Source organism: Grammomys surdaster, unplaced genomic scaffold (genome assembly GCF_004785775.1).
Source record: "Grammomys surdaster isolate TR1022 unplaced genomic scaffold, NIH_TR_1.0 170, whole genome shotgun sequence".
In the NCBI taxonomy this organism is placed as follows: Eukaryota; Metazoa; Chordata; class Mammalia; order Rodentia; family Muridae; genus Grammomys; species Grammomys surdaster.
This window is the reverse complement of record NW_021604618.1, coordinates 15,015,167-15,029,392: the sequence shown is the minus strand read 5'-3', so window position 1 is coordinate 15,029,392 and position 14,226 is coordinate 15,015,167. Positions and strand designations below refer to the sequence as shown.

Sequence of the window (14,226 nt, the reverse complement as noted above, 5' to 3'; positions counted from 1 at the left end):
AGGCTTTATCCCAGGAATACAGGGATAGTTCAATATACAGAAATCCATAAATGTAATCCACTATATAAACAAAGTCAAAGAAAAAAAAACACATTATCTTCTCACAAATGCTGAAAAAGCATTTGACAAAATTCAATACTCCTTCATGGTAAAAGACTTGGAAAGATCAGGAATTCACTGCCCATACCAAAACATAGCAAAAGTAACATATAGCAAGCCATTAGCCAACATCAAACTATATGGAGAGAAACTTGAAGCAATCCCACTAAAATTAGGGACTAGACAAGGCTGCCCACTCTTTCCCTACCTATTCAATATAGTACTGGAAGTCCTAGCCAGAGCAATTAGGCAACACAAGGATGTCAAATGGATACAAATAGGAAAGGAAGAAGTCAAAATTTTACTATATGCAGATGATATGATAGTATACTTAAGTGACCCCAAAACTTCCACCAGAGAACTCCTAAACCTGATAAACAACTTTAGTGAAATGGCTGGATATAAAATTAACTCAAACTAATCAGTGACCTTCCTCTATTCAAAGAATAAAAGTTCTGAGAAAGAAATTAAGGAAATGACACCCTTTACAATAGTCACAAATCATATAAAATACCTTGGCATGAATCTAACCAAACAAGTGAAAGATCTGTATGACAAGAACTTCAAGTCTCTGAGGAAAGAAATCGAAGAAAATCTCAGAAGATGGAAAGATCTCCCATGCTCATGGATTGACAAGATTGATATAGTAAAAATGGACATTTGCTGAAAGCAATCTACAGATTCAGTGCAATTTCCATCAAAATTGCAAATCAATTTATTCATAGAGATAGAAAGAGCAATTTACAAATTAATCTGGAATAACAAAAAACCCAGGATAGAAGAAATATTCTCAACACCAAAAGTACCTCTGAGGGAATCACCATCCTTGACCTAGGGCTGTGCTACAGAACAATAGTGATAAAAAATTCCTGGTATTGGCACAGAGACAGGTAGGAAGATCAATGATCTAGAAATGAACCCACACACCTATGATCACTTGATTTTTGACAAAGGAGCTAAAACCATCCAGTGAAAAAAGGACAGCATTTTCAACAAATGCTGCTGGTTCAACTGGAGGTCAGCATGTAGAAGAATGCAAATCAAACCATTCTTAGCTCCTTGTACAGGCTCAAGTCCAAGTGGATAAAGGACCTTCACATAAAATCAAATACACTGAAACTAATAGAAGAGAAGGAGGGAAGAGCCTCGAATACTTGGGCACAGGGAAAAAGTTCCTGAACAGAACACCAATGGCATATGCTCTAAGATCAAGAATTGACAAATAGGACCTCATAAAATTGCAAAGCTTCTGTAAAGCAAAGGACACTATCAATAGGACAAAACTGCAACCAACAGACTGGGAAAACATCTTTATCAATCCTTCATCTGATAGAGGGCTATATCCAATATATACAAAGAACTCAAGAAATTAGACTCCAGACAACCAAATAACCCTATTAAAAATGAGGTACAGAATTAAACAAATAATTATCAACTGAGGAAACTCAAATGGCCGAGAAGCACTGAGAGAAATGTTCAATATCCTTAGTCATCTGGGAAATGCAAATCAAAACAACCCTGAGATTCCACCTCACACCAGTCAGAATGGCTAAGATCAAAAACTCAGGTCATAGAAGATGTTGGCGAGGATGTGGAGAAAGAGGAACACTCCTCCTTTGTTGGTGGGATTGCAAGTTGGTACAACCACTCTGGAAATCAGTCTGGCACTTCCTCAGAAAATTGGATATAACGTTACCTGAGGACCCAGCTATACCACTCCTGGGCATATACCCAGAAGATGGTCCCACATATAACAAGGACATATGCTCCACTATGTTCATAGGAGCCTTATTCATAATAGCCAGAAGCTGGAAAGAACCCAGATGTCCTTCAACTGAGGAATGGATACAGAAAATGTGGTACATTTACACAACGGAATAACACTCAGCTATTAAAAACAATGCATTTGAGAAATTCTTAGGCAAATGGATGGAATTAGAAAATATCATCCTGAGTGAGGTAACCCAATCACAAAAGAAAACACATAGTATGCACTCACTGATATTTGGATATTAGCCTAGAAGTTTGCAATACCTAAGATGTAAGTCATAACACATGAAGCTCATGAAGAAGGATGACCAAAGTATGGGTGCTTTGGCCCTTCTTAGAAGGAGTAACAAAATACTCATGGGAGCAAATATGGAGACAAAGTGTCGGACAGAAACTGAAGGAGGGGCCATCTGGAGACTGTTTCACCTGTGTATCTATCCTACGTGCAGTGACCAAAGGCAGATGCTGATGTGGATGCCAGGATATGCATGCTTACAGAAGGCTGATATAGCTGTCTCTTTAGGGGTCTGCCACAGCCTGACACATATAGAGGCAGATGCTCATAGCTAACCATTGAACTGAGCATGAAGTTTCCAAAGGAGAAGTTAGACAGAAGACTGAAGGTGCTGGAAGGGTTTGTGGCCCCATAGGGAGAACAACAATGCCAACCAACCAGAGCTTCCAGGGTCTAAAGCACCAGCCTGAGAGCACACAGGGAAGGACCTATGGCTCCAGTTGTATATGTAGGGGAGGATGGCCTTGTTGGGCTTAGGTGGGAGAGAAAGCCCTTTTCCTGTGAAGACTGGATTCCCCTGTGTGGGGGAATTCGAGAGTAGTGAGGTGGGAGTGGGTGGTGGGTGGGGCCACATCCTCATTTTTTTATTTTAATTTTACTGGGGGTTACAGCTAAGAGAACATCATGAGTCTCAGAAGAGACTTTGGATTTTTGACTTTAAAACAATGCTGATACTGTGCTAGACTACAGAAACTTTTGAAGTTGGACTGAATGTGTTTTACATTATGATAAGGCTACAAGCCTTGAATAAGAATAGCTTTAATAGACTCATATATTTGAATGCCTAGTCATTAGGGAGTGGCATTACTTGAGAAGGATTAGAAGGTATGGTCTTGTTTGAGGAAGTGTCCAACTGAAGGAAGGATTTGAGATTTCAAAAGCCTATTTAAAGTCCAGAGTCTCTTTCTTCCTGTTACCCATGGATCTGTATGTATGCCTCTGTGGTATTTCTCCCGCATCATGTGTGCTAGCATGCTGCCATGCTACTCACCACAATGAGAATGGAATAAACCTCTGAAACTGTAAGCCATCCCCAATTAAATACTTTCCTTTGTAAGATTTGCCATGGTCAAAGTGTTTCTTCACAACAATAGAACAATCATTAGAACAAACTGTTTAGGGAGTGCAAAGCCTCAGACATGAGAAGCTGAAATTTTCAGGTAAAGAATAAAAATAATCTATTGTGTTCTCCCAGCTTTATTCAGCCTTTGTTAATAAAGCTTGATAATTTGGTGACTAATGAACATCAAAGGGAAAAAGAAATTCATTATTCCTCAATAAGTGGTCAAGCAACTATGTATTTATTGTAACTTGGGATGATTGAAAAAAAGAAAAGGTGTGAGAAGAAAAATTCCCTTTCAAATTGAGACTTGTTAAATGTTGGTTCTTGTTGGAGCAGAAATTGAACATAGTTTACATTTGTAATGACTCTGTGTTGCTGATTTTCATGAAATATTCTCTGGAACAGGTGTTTCCTTGCTCCCCTATAGCCTTTGTGGAATTTCCTATGAAAGAGTCATTATAAACTTTATCAGTAGCTTATGCTCGGGCTGTCTCAATTTTTGTGTGCTTCTGGCTGAGGTCTCAGGAATAGTTTTGCAAGGACTATTCCTCAGCCCAGAATTTAGTTTCTTTAGAAATTTGTTTAAAATGGAGCTCCCCTGGGAAGCAAGTACAAGTCAGGCAGCCAGAAATCACCAATGCCCAGAATGAGAAGTATCTCTAAAGGGCAGTTATGAGGTGCAGAAATTTCATAAATTTGCTGTAGTGAAAAGTTCAGACATAACAGGTCTTCACATAGGCTTACTATGTGAGCAGGAATTCATGTGATCATCTGAGGATAGAACAGGAAGTTAGTAGCCTTGAGCCAGAGGTTAGTAGATGGATCAACATCTATGTGATGCCCTGAAATAGAGGAAGATAATTCTGAAGCACATTTTTCGAATACATGTGCTTAGTATTTTAGAGAACAGGAAAGGTTTAATACAAGCACTATGGTGAACACATTTCAGTGATGTGACTGTTTACGACATTATAAAGAACTTAGGAGACTTGCCCAAGATAGAGTGGTTAGCCCTTCCAAAGGTACAATCTTGGGGATTTTTAAAAGATCTAGCTCAGAGAATACAAAGTTATATATAGCCACCAGAGAGAGGTCCCCGGTATTTAAAGAAAGGAAACTGTTCCAGTGAAGAAGTATATGAAAAATGTTGGCCACTTATTAAATACAGACTCAGAATCAATCTAGATAAAAGAGAAATCAAAGGTCTATCAATTAACCTCACCTCCTCACTATAGCTATAGTTGCCATTCTCTGTGTTTTTAGGATCCAATCCTTCATCTTTTCTCTTAAAAAACAAAACAAAATAAACAAAACTAATATCCTCCCACTCGCTTCTAGTACTTTTATTATTATGTTTTTTTTATTTAATTTTTCTAAATTAACTATAATTACATTATGTCTCCCCTTCCCTATCTTCCTTCTAACTCCTGTGATAGGTTCCTGAAGGACTCTAAAGGCTTTTTCCAGTCTTACACCCTCCTTACAGCTTCCCCCTTCTGTTTGGGATCAAGGTTAGGCCAAGTTCCATTCTCCACCCACTGGAAATTTTTTTGAATAAAAAATTCTCAGATAAACCTCAGAATATACTGATTGATAATCATCTGACCCTCTGGATAGTCCCAGGTAGAGTTCAAATGCATGTCATGATCTGTCCATGCTTGCTAGCCAATAGATTTAAAGGTCAATATGCTTAGCCAATAAGATTAAACTGTAACCTTTCTGATGTAACCTTACCCCTAAAATGTATAAAAGCTACTTGTAATAGTCTTCAGTGATCACTTTCTAGTCACTTGCCTTGAGGGACTAAAGGAAAGTTGATCAGATCTACATCTTGGTGTCTCACTGGGAGCATCTCAAAGTCAGTATCCCTGACTGAGGTTTGGAGTCTTATGCTCCTGCCCCAGTTTTTTCTTATTAAAAATGTATTTATTATACACTGGCACTGTCTTCAGACATACCAGAAGAGGCCATCAGATCCCATTACAGATGGTTGTAAGCCACCATGTGGTTACTGGGAATTGAGCTGAGGACCTCTGGATGAGTAGTCAGTGCTCTAAACTAATGAGCTATCTCCTCAGCTCCCTGCCCCAGTTTTTCCCCCATGTTCTGCAGCTGTTTATGTAAATTTATGTTATATGTTTCACTTTATGTGTGTTCAACTATCCCTATATCTCTAGGATGAAGCCTACTACATCATGCTGATGATCATTTTGATGTGTTCTAAATTCTGTTTGCAAGTACTTTATTGTATTTTTGTGTCTATGTTCATTAGAGAAATTGGTCTGTAATTCTCTTAATTCTCTTCCTTTGTTGGCACTTTGTATGGTTTTAGTATCAGGATTCCTGTTGGCCTCATAGAATGAATTTGTCAATATTCATTCTGTTTCTATTTTGTGGAAAAATTTGGGGTTAACTCTTCTTTTGTAAGTTGGTGGAATTTTGCACTAAAACCATCTGGCCTTGAGCTTTTTGTGTGTGTGGTTGTGAAGTTGGGAGACATTTAACGCCTACTTTTTTTTCACTATTTTCACTAGAAGTTAAAGGGGTTAATGGTTTGTTTAAATTGCATATATGATCTTGATTTTACTTTGATAAGTAATATGTATCAAGAAAAAATTCCATTTGTTTTAGACTTTTAGATTGGTGGAATACAGGTTTTTAAAGTACATCCTTATGATTCTCAATAGTTCCCAGTGTCTGTTGTTATGTTACCCTTTTTACTTCTAAGTTAGTTCATTTGGGTTTCTTTCTCTGCCTTTTAGTTCATGTAAATAAGGATTTTTCAATCTTATTGATCGTTGGGGTCTAGGAATTGCCTTACAAACCACACAAACATCAATCTCAGTCAGACAGGGATAATTTATGGAGCATATGCACCAGGACTGAATGGTCAGGACCACAGTCCAGATTCAGGAACTGAACCATGACCCCAAGATAACATCCTACAGGACATTTTAAGCCAGGGACCTACACACATCTGTGCCAAGTTATTCTACTCATCAGGATTTATGGATATGGGGATTTCCTCAGGAACATGTCTTTGTTGTACACTTATCCTGCTCCCATTGGCTAGGTTATTCAACTGTGGCAAGGGGCGTGCCTTGTTTAATATTCATTTAACTTGCTAACCAGGGTGTTGATTGTACATGGATATGCTTCTTTCTGCAGAGTAGAATGTCAGTTTCCAGAGAGGTCTTGAAATCCTTTTGTGTGTGGGTTTTTGCATAAAAGCACAGATCTCTTGTCTGCCCTGTGTCTAGAGCCTTTGGATTTTAAATTATAAATAACTGTAACTGTGGACTGGTAGCCACACTATTTAAAACTGCCAAAGGAGAGGGAAACATGTTGGCTGATAGCAGATCCACAGCCCCTCTTCTGCAACTCCAAATCAAATCCCTCTGGTCTAATCTCCAGTCTCTAGCTCTGTAACAGAAGACTTACTGTGATCTAACTTTCCACTATGACCTCATTCCTCAATATTGAGAATTGAGAATTCCTCAATTCTCCCACAATGCTCCTTCCCCCAACTCATCCCCTTATGCCAGCCTCCAACACCACCATGCATTCCTTGTAAACATATCTACTGAGCAGGTAAGGGAAACTGGTAAGCTAACAAAAGAGGTCATTACTCCTTTCTCCTTTCAAAATGCAGTTCTCTGGTACATGTGCAGCTGGAGCCATGGGTCCTTGCTTGTGTACTCTTTGTTTGGTGGTTTAGGCCCTGAGAACTCTGGGGGAATCTGGTTGGTTGATAGGATTGCCAATGGGAGGAGAGGCCCTTGGTCCCAAGAAGGCTCAATGCCCCAGTGTAGGGTAATGCTAGGGAAGTGAGACAGGAGAAGGTGGGTGGGTAAAGGAGCACCCCTATAGAAGCAGGGGGAGGAGGGATGGTATAGGGAGGTTGTGGAGGGAAAACTTAGAAGGGGGATAATATTTAAAACATAAATAAATAAAATAACCAATTAAAAACACAGAGAGACTAACACACACACACACACACACACATACACACACACAAGCACACACACACAAAACAAAACAAAAAAAACCCAAAAAAACAAAACAAAAAACTCCAAAAACCCCCAACCAACCAACTAACCAAACAAACAAACAAACACAGAAAAACAAAATGCAGTCCTCCAATATCACCTCTAGCTCTGCAATTGAACACCAGCATTCATTTTTCCTCCAGGCTAAAGCTCCTGTGAATCACATAGACCATCCCCTCCTAGATTCTCTCACCCCACTCACTGCTTTATAATAACCCACAAGTAGGCATCACTTGACAAACCAGTCCACAACTACCAGAAAATCACGTACACTGACTGTAGATTTTATTTTCTTTCTCTGTCCTGCCCCTCATTCCCCTCACCCCTGGTTTATCCCATAATCTCGACCCTAGATCTACAGCAGAACACTTGTCCTTTTGTCCTGCCTGCATATCACACAGGTCTTTACCTACTAATCTCCCATCCTCCATTCATTGTTTTGTCCCAGCTTTCAATCCCATTAAGAATTGGAGGATTCACACCTCTCCTTCCCCAGTTTCATCCCCAGCTCTTTAGGAGAAAATCTTCTGCAGTCTCACTTTTCTCCCTTAACCTCATTTCTAAGGATCACAAAGATGTTTTCCTTCAACTGTCCTTCCCTCAACTTCTATTATCCCAGCCTCTAATACCAGTGGGTATATCCAAGGAAACACACCAGCTGAGCAAGTCAGGAACCAAGTTCCGAGAAAAGTTTCTATCAGGCATCACATAACTAGTACACTATCTTAAAATCCTTAAGGAAGCAGAATCCAAGGAACAAAACACTCACCCAACAGAGACAAAAATGGGTTTATCTCTCAGACCTATAATCAACTCAATCACAGATGCCTAGATGTCAGTGTAAAAAACATAATCAATAACAGAAAGACTATGTGATTCTACTGGAGCATCACAACATTACCACAGAAGGCACTAAATATGTCAACACAGCTGAAACTGAATTAACAAACAAACAAACAAACTGTGAAGTACCTATATGAAGGTGATAGAGTCCTTAAAGAAGAGTCGATTAAATACCTTAAAGAAATCCAGGAAATACAAATAGTGCAAGGAAATTAATAAAACTGTAAAAGTCCTGAGGATGGGAGTAAAATAGATGAAGAAAATTTGAACTGAGTAAATTCTGGAAAGGAAGAATTTGGAAATTTGAGCAGGAACTACAAAAGCAAGATTCACCAACTGAATACAAGAAATGGAAGAAAGAATTGCAGGCATCCTAGATGTGGTAGAAACCTGATATGTTAGTCAAAGAAAATGATAAATCTAAAAATCTCATAAAACAAACATCCAGGAAATCTGGGACACCATGAAAATCCCAAATCTAAGAATAATAGGAATAAAGAAAAAAATCACAAAGGCCCAGAAAATATTTTTTTAAATAAATCATAGAAGAAAATTATTTTAGCCTAAAAAAAGGAGATGCATATAGAACACTAAATATATGGGAACAGGAAAGAAAGTATATTATAAACAAAACACTGAACGTATAGAACAAAGAAATATATTAAAAGCTGCAAAGTGGAAAGACCATATTATAGATAAAGACAGATGAAGAAAAATAAAGTATTTTATGATAAAACCAAATTTAACCAATCTACAAGTCCAGCACTGTAGAAGATACTAGGGAGAAATAGGTAAACATACAAAAGTGTGTGTCCAAAATGGTGTGTGCTTCTTAACAAATATGGTAATTGATCTATCTTAAGATACAGCTTTACCACTCTTGGGCATTTACGCAAAGGCTATATCTTCACCCTACTACTAGGATATTTGATTAGCTATGTTCATTTCTGCTCTATTCATAATAACCAGAAATTGGAAAACCTAGGTGGCCCTCAGCAGAAGAAATAAAGTATCAAGAAAATGTAGTACATTTACACAGTAGAGTATTGCTCACTTGCTTGAAAAGAATGACATCATGTAAATTGCAGGCAGATGGATTGAATTGGAAAAATGCATATTTAGAAAGATAAACAGTATTTTATTATATTTGGATATGAGCCATTAAATAAATGACAAGCAAGCTAAAATCTGCAGACACAGAGAAGATCGGCACACAGGAAGGGACTAGGGGGACACATTAATCTCCCTTGGAAGGGGAAATAGAACAGATTTTAGCTGGAATGGATAAGGGATGTGGGGAGGAATCAGAAATAGAAGATCAGACATGATGTGTAGAAGAGCTGGGATTGAGGGAGCAGTAAGAGGAGAGACAGATAAAATCTTATGGCATTTGGAGGACAGTATGGAAAACTAGTTCTGTGGAAAGTAACCATACTCTTAATGATATTCTGCTATACACATAGATCAGTGCCTTACATAGCTGTCATCAGAGAAGATTCTTCCCCTCATATCTCAGGGAGCCCAGAGAAGAGAAGGCAGGAATGAGCAACATGGAGTGTATGGAAGACTTCAGAAGAACACAGCCTTCTAAATTTACTAAGCAAACCTCACATGAACTCACAAAGACTGGAACAGTAGTCACTGTTTTCAGTTTAGCACTTTTATGGGACTCTTGAATATGTCAATGAATTGCTCTCTAATTCTTATGCCTGTTATCTTTTATTTTTCTGTTGGCTTGTCTTTTCCAACTTTGATACGATGTTTTTTGTTGTATTTTATATTTTATTTTGTTATGTTTTGTTGCTATTTTTTAGAAGCCTGTTCTTTTTTAATGAGAGACAGAAAGAGATTGGATATGAATGGGGAAATAGAGGGTAGGAAGAGCTGAAAGGAGAAGGAGGGAGAGGCTGTTTTTATGTTTTATTGTATGAGAAAATCTGTTTAATAAAAGGGGAAACAATAAGAAATTAAAATTTCCAAAGGACTCTACAGTCACATAGATAAGTAATATGAGTATAACAGTGTACTGAACATGATGAACTATAGGCGTTATAAACATGAAGAAATCTTTTTAAATATTTATTTTTTATATCTGACCAGTAAGGTTTTACATATATAAAATATTACATACATATATAAGTATGTGTCTCTTTTTTGTCATATATATATATATATATATATATATATGGAATATTATTTTTTTAATCTTTGGCAGTTTTCATAAAGGAAATAGTGATCATTTCTTTTGAAATTTATATTTCTTTGGTTACTTGAGCGAATGAACACATTTCATATGTACATCAACAGCTTGGACTTCTTCATTTTGTCCCTAGGATTTATGTAATCATTATATTCAATGACATTTTAATGGATTTAAATAATACATTCCTAGTCAAAGGCAACAGCATTTTCCAGCAGACTACTATATGTTTTCAGTTCTATGTATTGATTCTATGTATGAGACTACAGTGAAGCAATACCTACCTTAGCATGGTCTGTGGACTTTAGCTGATTTTTTAATTAAAGGAAAGATAGTGTGCACTTAGCACATAATTGCTCTGTATTTGTTTCTGATCTCTTCATTGTGCACCATAATTATACAGCTCTATAAAACAGAACACTAACAGGCATGGGCAGTGATTTCTTTGTCTGCAGATTCACATAAGCCAGTCATCCCTGCTGAAGTCACCCCTAGTAAACTCATTTATCCACCACAGTAGATTTCTTTAAATCAAATTGGTATTCGAACATCAACCATTCCAATTTGGAGACAAGAATTTCTTTGATGTTTCCCTTGAAAGTTTATGTAACACATAAAGAACCAGAAATTATAAATATTTATGGGATAACAAATAAACTTTAGTAAATAAGTGTTTATTTCTTCAAATACTTATGATTTACAATTGGTAACTCATTCACAATACTTGCTTCTGTGTTTTTGAAATATAAAGTATATACCCCTTTTTTGTATAGCCTCAATGTGAAAAAGCAAAATGGAACTTATTGTTCTTTCCAAATCTAACTTTGGTATCTCCTCCTTCTACTACCACCCACCTCAGCCTCTGGTAACTACTGCTTTGCTTTGACTTTCTGTGATATCAACTTTAAAATGTACCATCCCAGCGTCAAAAACTCTGACCCAGAATTGTTCCTGTCTAAAAGAACTGCAGGAACAAAATTGGAGAAGAGACTGCAGGAAAAGAGGTCCAGTGACTGGCCCAAATTGGGATCCAGCTTAAGGGAATGCTCCAAGGCCTGCTACTATTACTGATGCTATGGTGTGCTTCCAGACCAGAGCCTAGCATCGGTGCCATCCGAGAGGCCCAACATGCAGGTGAAAGAGACAGGTGCAGGTACTTATACCCAATAAATGGACAGAAGCCAGGGACCCCGGTGGTTTAATTAGGAAATGGCTGGAAGAAGTTGAGTAGGAGGGCAACCCCATAGGTAGATCAACAGTCGCAACTAACCTGGACCCTCGATATCTCTGAGACACTAAGCAACCAACCAGGCAACACTCACTAGCTGATGTGAGGCCCCTGACACTTATACAACAGAGGACTGACTGGTCTGGCCTCAGTGAGAGAAGAAGCACCTCACCCTTGAGAGACTTGAGGCTCCAGGGAGGGTATTCTGGTGGGGTGGGGAGTAGGGGACAGTGGGGACCAGCTCTTGGATATGGGAAAAGAGGAATGGAATGAGGAACTCTCGGAAGGTGGACTGGGAGGGGGATAATAACTGGATTGTAAAAAAGATTAAAAATAATAAAAAAATAAAAGCTTCATACATGCATAAAATCACATGGAACTTGTTTTACCATAGCTGGTTTATTCTACATACAATTTCCAGTTTTATCTACTTTTACATGAATGAGAATTTGTCTTTACTACTATGACTTAGTATTATTTCATTTTGCATGTGATCAATTCAGTATATCCATTCATTCCTTGATGGATATTTAGGTAATATCAATTTTTTTGGCTATTGTGAACAGAAATGTAATAAATATGTGTGTGTAGATACCTATTTGACATATTGATTGCACACACAAATAACAGAGTTTCTGATTCATCATTTGGTTATTTTGTTTAAGAATCATTGAGCAATCTCCATAATGTTTTTTCATTAATAGTAGTGTTTTCTTTTGTTGTCTTCCCTGTGCTTGGAACCCAGTTATGTGTATTACCATAATACTTCACTTTTCTGTTCTCTTTTCTCCTTTCTTCTTTATGCCACTAATCATCAGTAATAACATTGTGTCTTAGGTTTTGTTTGGAGGGGCTTTGAAGTAAGCAACTAAGTAGAGCTACTGTTTCTATATATTTAATTGTTGCATGTGACATTTGCCAGAATAAATGAACAAGTTTTTATTGTGTGAAGCACATGGGAAAACAAAGGAATATCATCATATTATTTCTTATGTCAAAATGACTATGATCTAAAGTATAAAATGTTATTCTTTAACAGAGCCACTATCTTTTTATAATATCTCACTCACACTGTGATAAGTTTTCTGTTTCCCATAGTTGTAAGATCTGTTAATAAGCAGTTTGCAAAAATAATATATATTTATTCAGTGAGGTAGGTTTTTTTTACTGAGTCTGGCTGAAACAACATGTTAACTGAAGATGTCAAATAATCAGGAAAACACAGATTTCCGTAGTCATAAACTCCAATGACAGATATGATCAGAAAATTCTGACATAACATCTCTGCTTGCTCAGCTTTTTTATGGCTTCTTTCATATCTTTGTTTCTTAATGTATAGATGACAGGATTCAGTGCAGGGGTGACAGCAAAGTCAACAATGAACAGGTATTTGTCAATCGATGATGTGGGGAAAGGCCACACGTAGAGAAACATGCATGGTGTAAAAAACAGAACAACCACTGTGATGTGAGCTGACAGAGTGACAAGTGCCTTTGACAAGTCCCCTGAAGACCTTTGCCAGACAGTGACCAAAATGAAGACATAGGAGAGGAGAAGCAAGAAGAAGGTCCCCATGCTCATGAAGCCACTGTTGGCAGCAACAACATACTCAAACTTGTCTCCATCAGTGCACGCGAGTTGTATGATTCTTGGAAAGTCACAGTAAAAGCTGTCCACTTTGTTAGGGCCACAAAAGGACAGGTTTACAACAAAAGAGAACTGTGACAAGGCATGGACCACTCCAGTGACCCAGCCAGCAATTACAAATGAAATGCATATTCTAGGGCTCATGATGCTCAAGTAGTGCAGAGGCTTACAGATGGCTGTGTACCTGTCAAAGGCCATGGCTATGAGCAGCACCATCTCCACTCCTCCCATAACGTGGATAAAACAGATCTGAGCCATGCAGTTGTGGAAAGAAATTACTTTGTGTTCTTTCAGAAGATCTGAGATCATCTTGGGCACTGTGGTGGAGGAAAGACCAATATCAATGAGGGACAAATTGGCCAGAAGAAAATACATAGGAGACTGTAAATGGGACTCAGTAATTACCAAAAAGACAATGAAAAGGTTTCCCAGGATGATGCTTACATACAGCAAAGAGAAGGTGGACATGAGAAAAATTGTACTTTTCCAAGAACTGGAGAGTCCCAGAAGCACAAATTCAAATACTATAGTTTCATTTATTTGATCCATTGACTGGAACAGAGGAGAAGATTTCAAAGGATCTGTTGATAGAAAATGATAAAGTTGTCATCGGAGATAGTATAGTGTATGATTATTGATTATAACTCTCTGTTTTGTTTGTTGTACGTATCAGAGTCAGAAATACAGGAATAACAATAGGAAAAGGAAGAATAGTGATTAGGAGATCACTCGAGAAGAGATGGAAACTAGCAGTATAAGGCAGCATATTTCTTTAGTTCCAGTGTCTTTGTTGCTGAGGCAGGAGAATCAAGTGTATAAGGCTCCTGGGATATAAAATGGTTTCATATAATGATAGTATATTATTAAAAACGTGAAGAAAAGAAAGGTGCTAGATAGTAAATGGATGCAAATGGGCTACTTTTCTTGTTTTTGTTTTCTGTTTTCTTTTTAATCAGAATGTGAAAATGGTATTTTCACATTAATGTTTTTGTAGTGACTTGCACATTACTCCTAGCTGTATTTCTTACCCCT

General features: G+C 37.7%; 1 protein-coding gene across 1 annotated transcript; it reads right to left on the bottom strand.

Annotated features, from left to right (window-relative positions):
* Positions 1 to 12,807: 12,807 nt before the first annotated feature.
* On the bottom strand, positions 12,808 to 13,743 carry LOC114620897 (olfactory receptor 4F21-like). Its single transcript, XM_028767067.1, has one exon. It carries the CDS (start codon positions 13,741 to 13,743, stop codon positions 12,808 to 12,810), a length of 936 nt encoding a protein of 311 aa, XP_028622900.1.
* Positions 13,744 to 14,226: the final 483 nt, after the last annotated feature.

What these genes read in the sequence shown, in the direction of transcription:
- LOC114620897 (XM_028767067.1), bottom strand. Translation starts at nt 13,743, where the DNA reads ATGGATCAAATAAATGAAACTATAGTATTTGAATTTGTGCTTCTGGGA.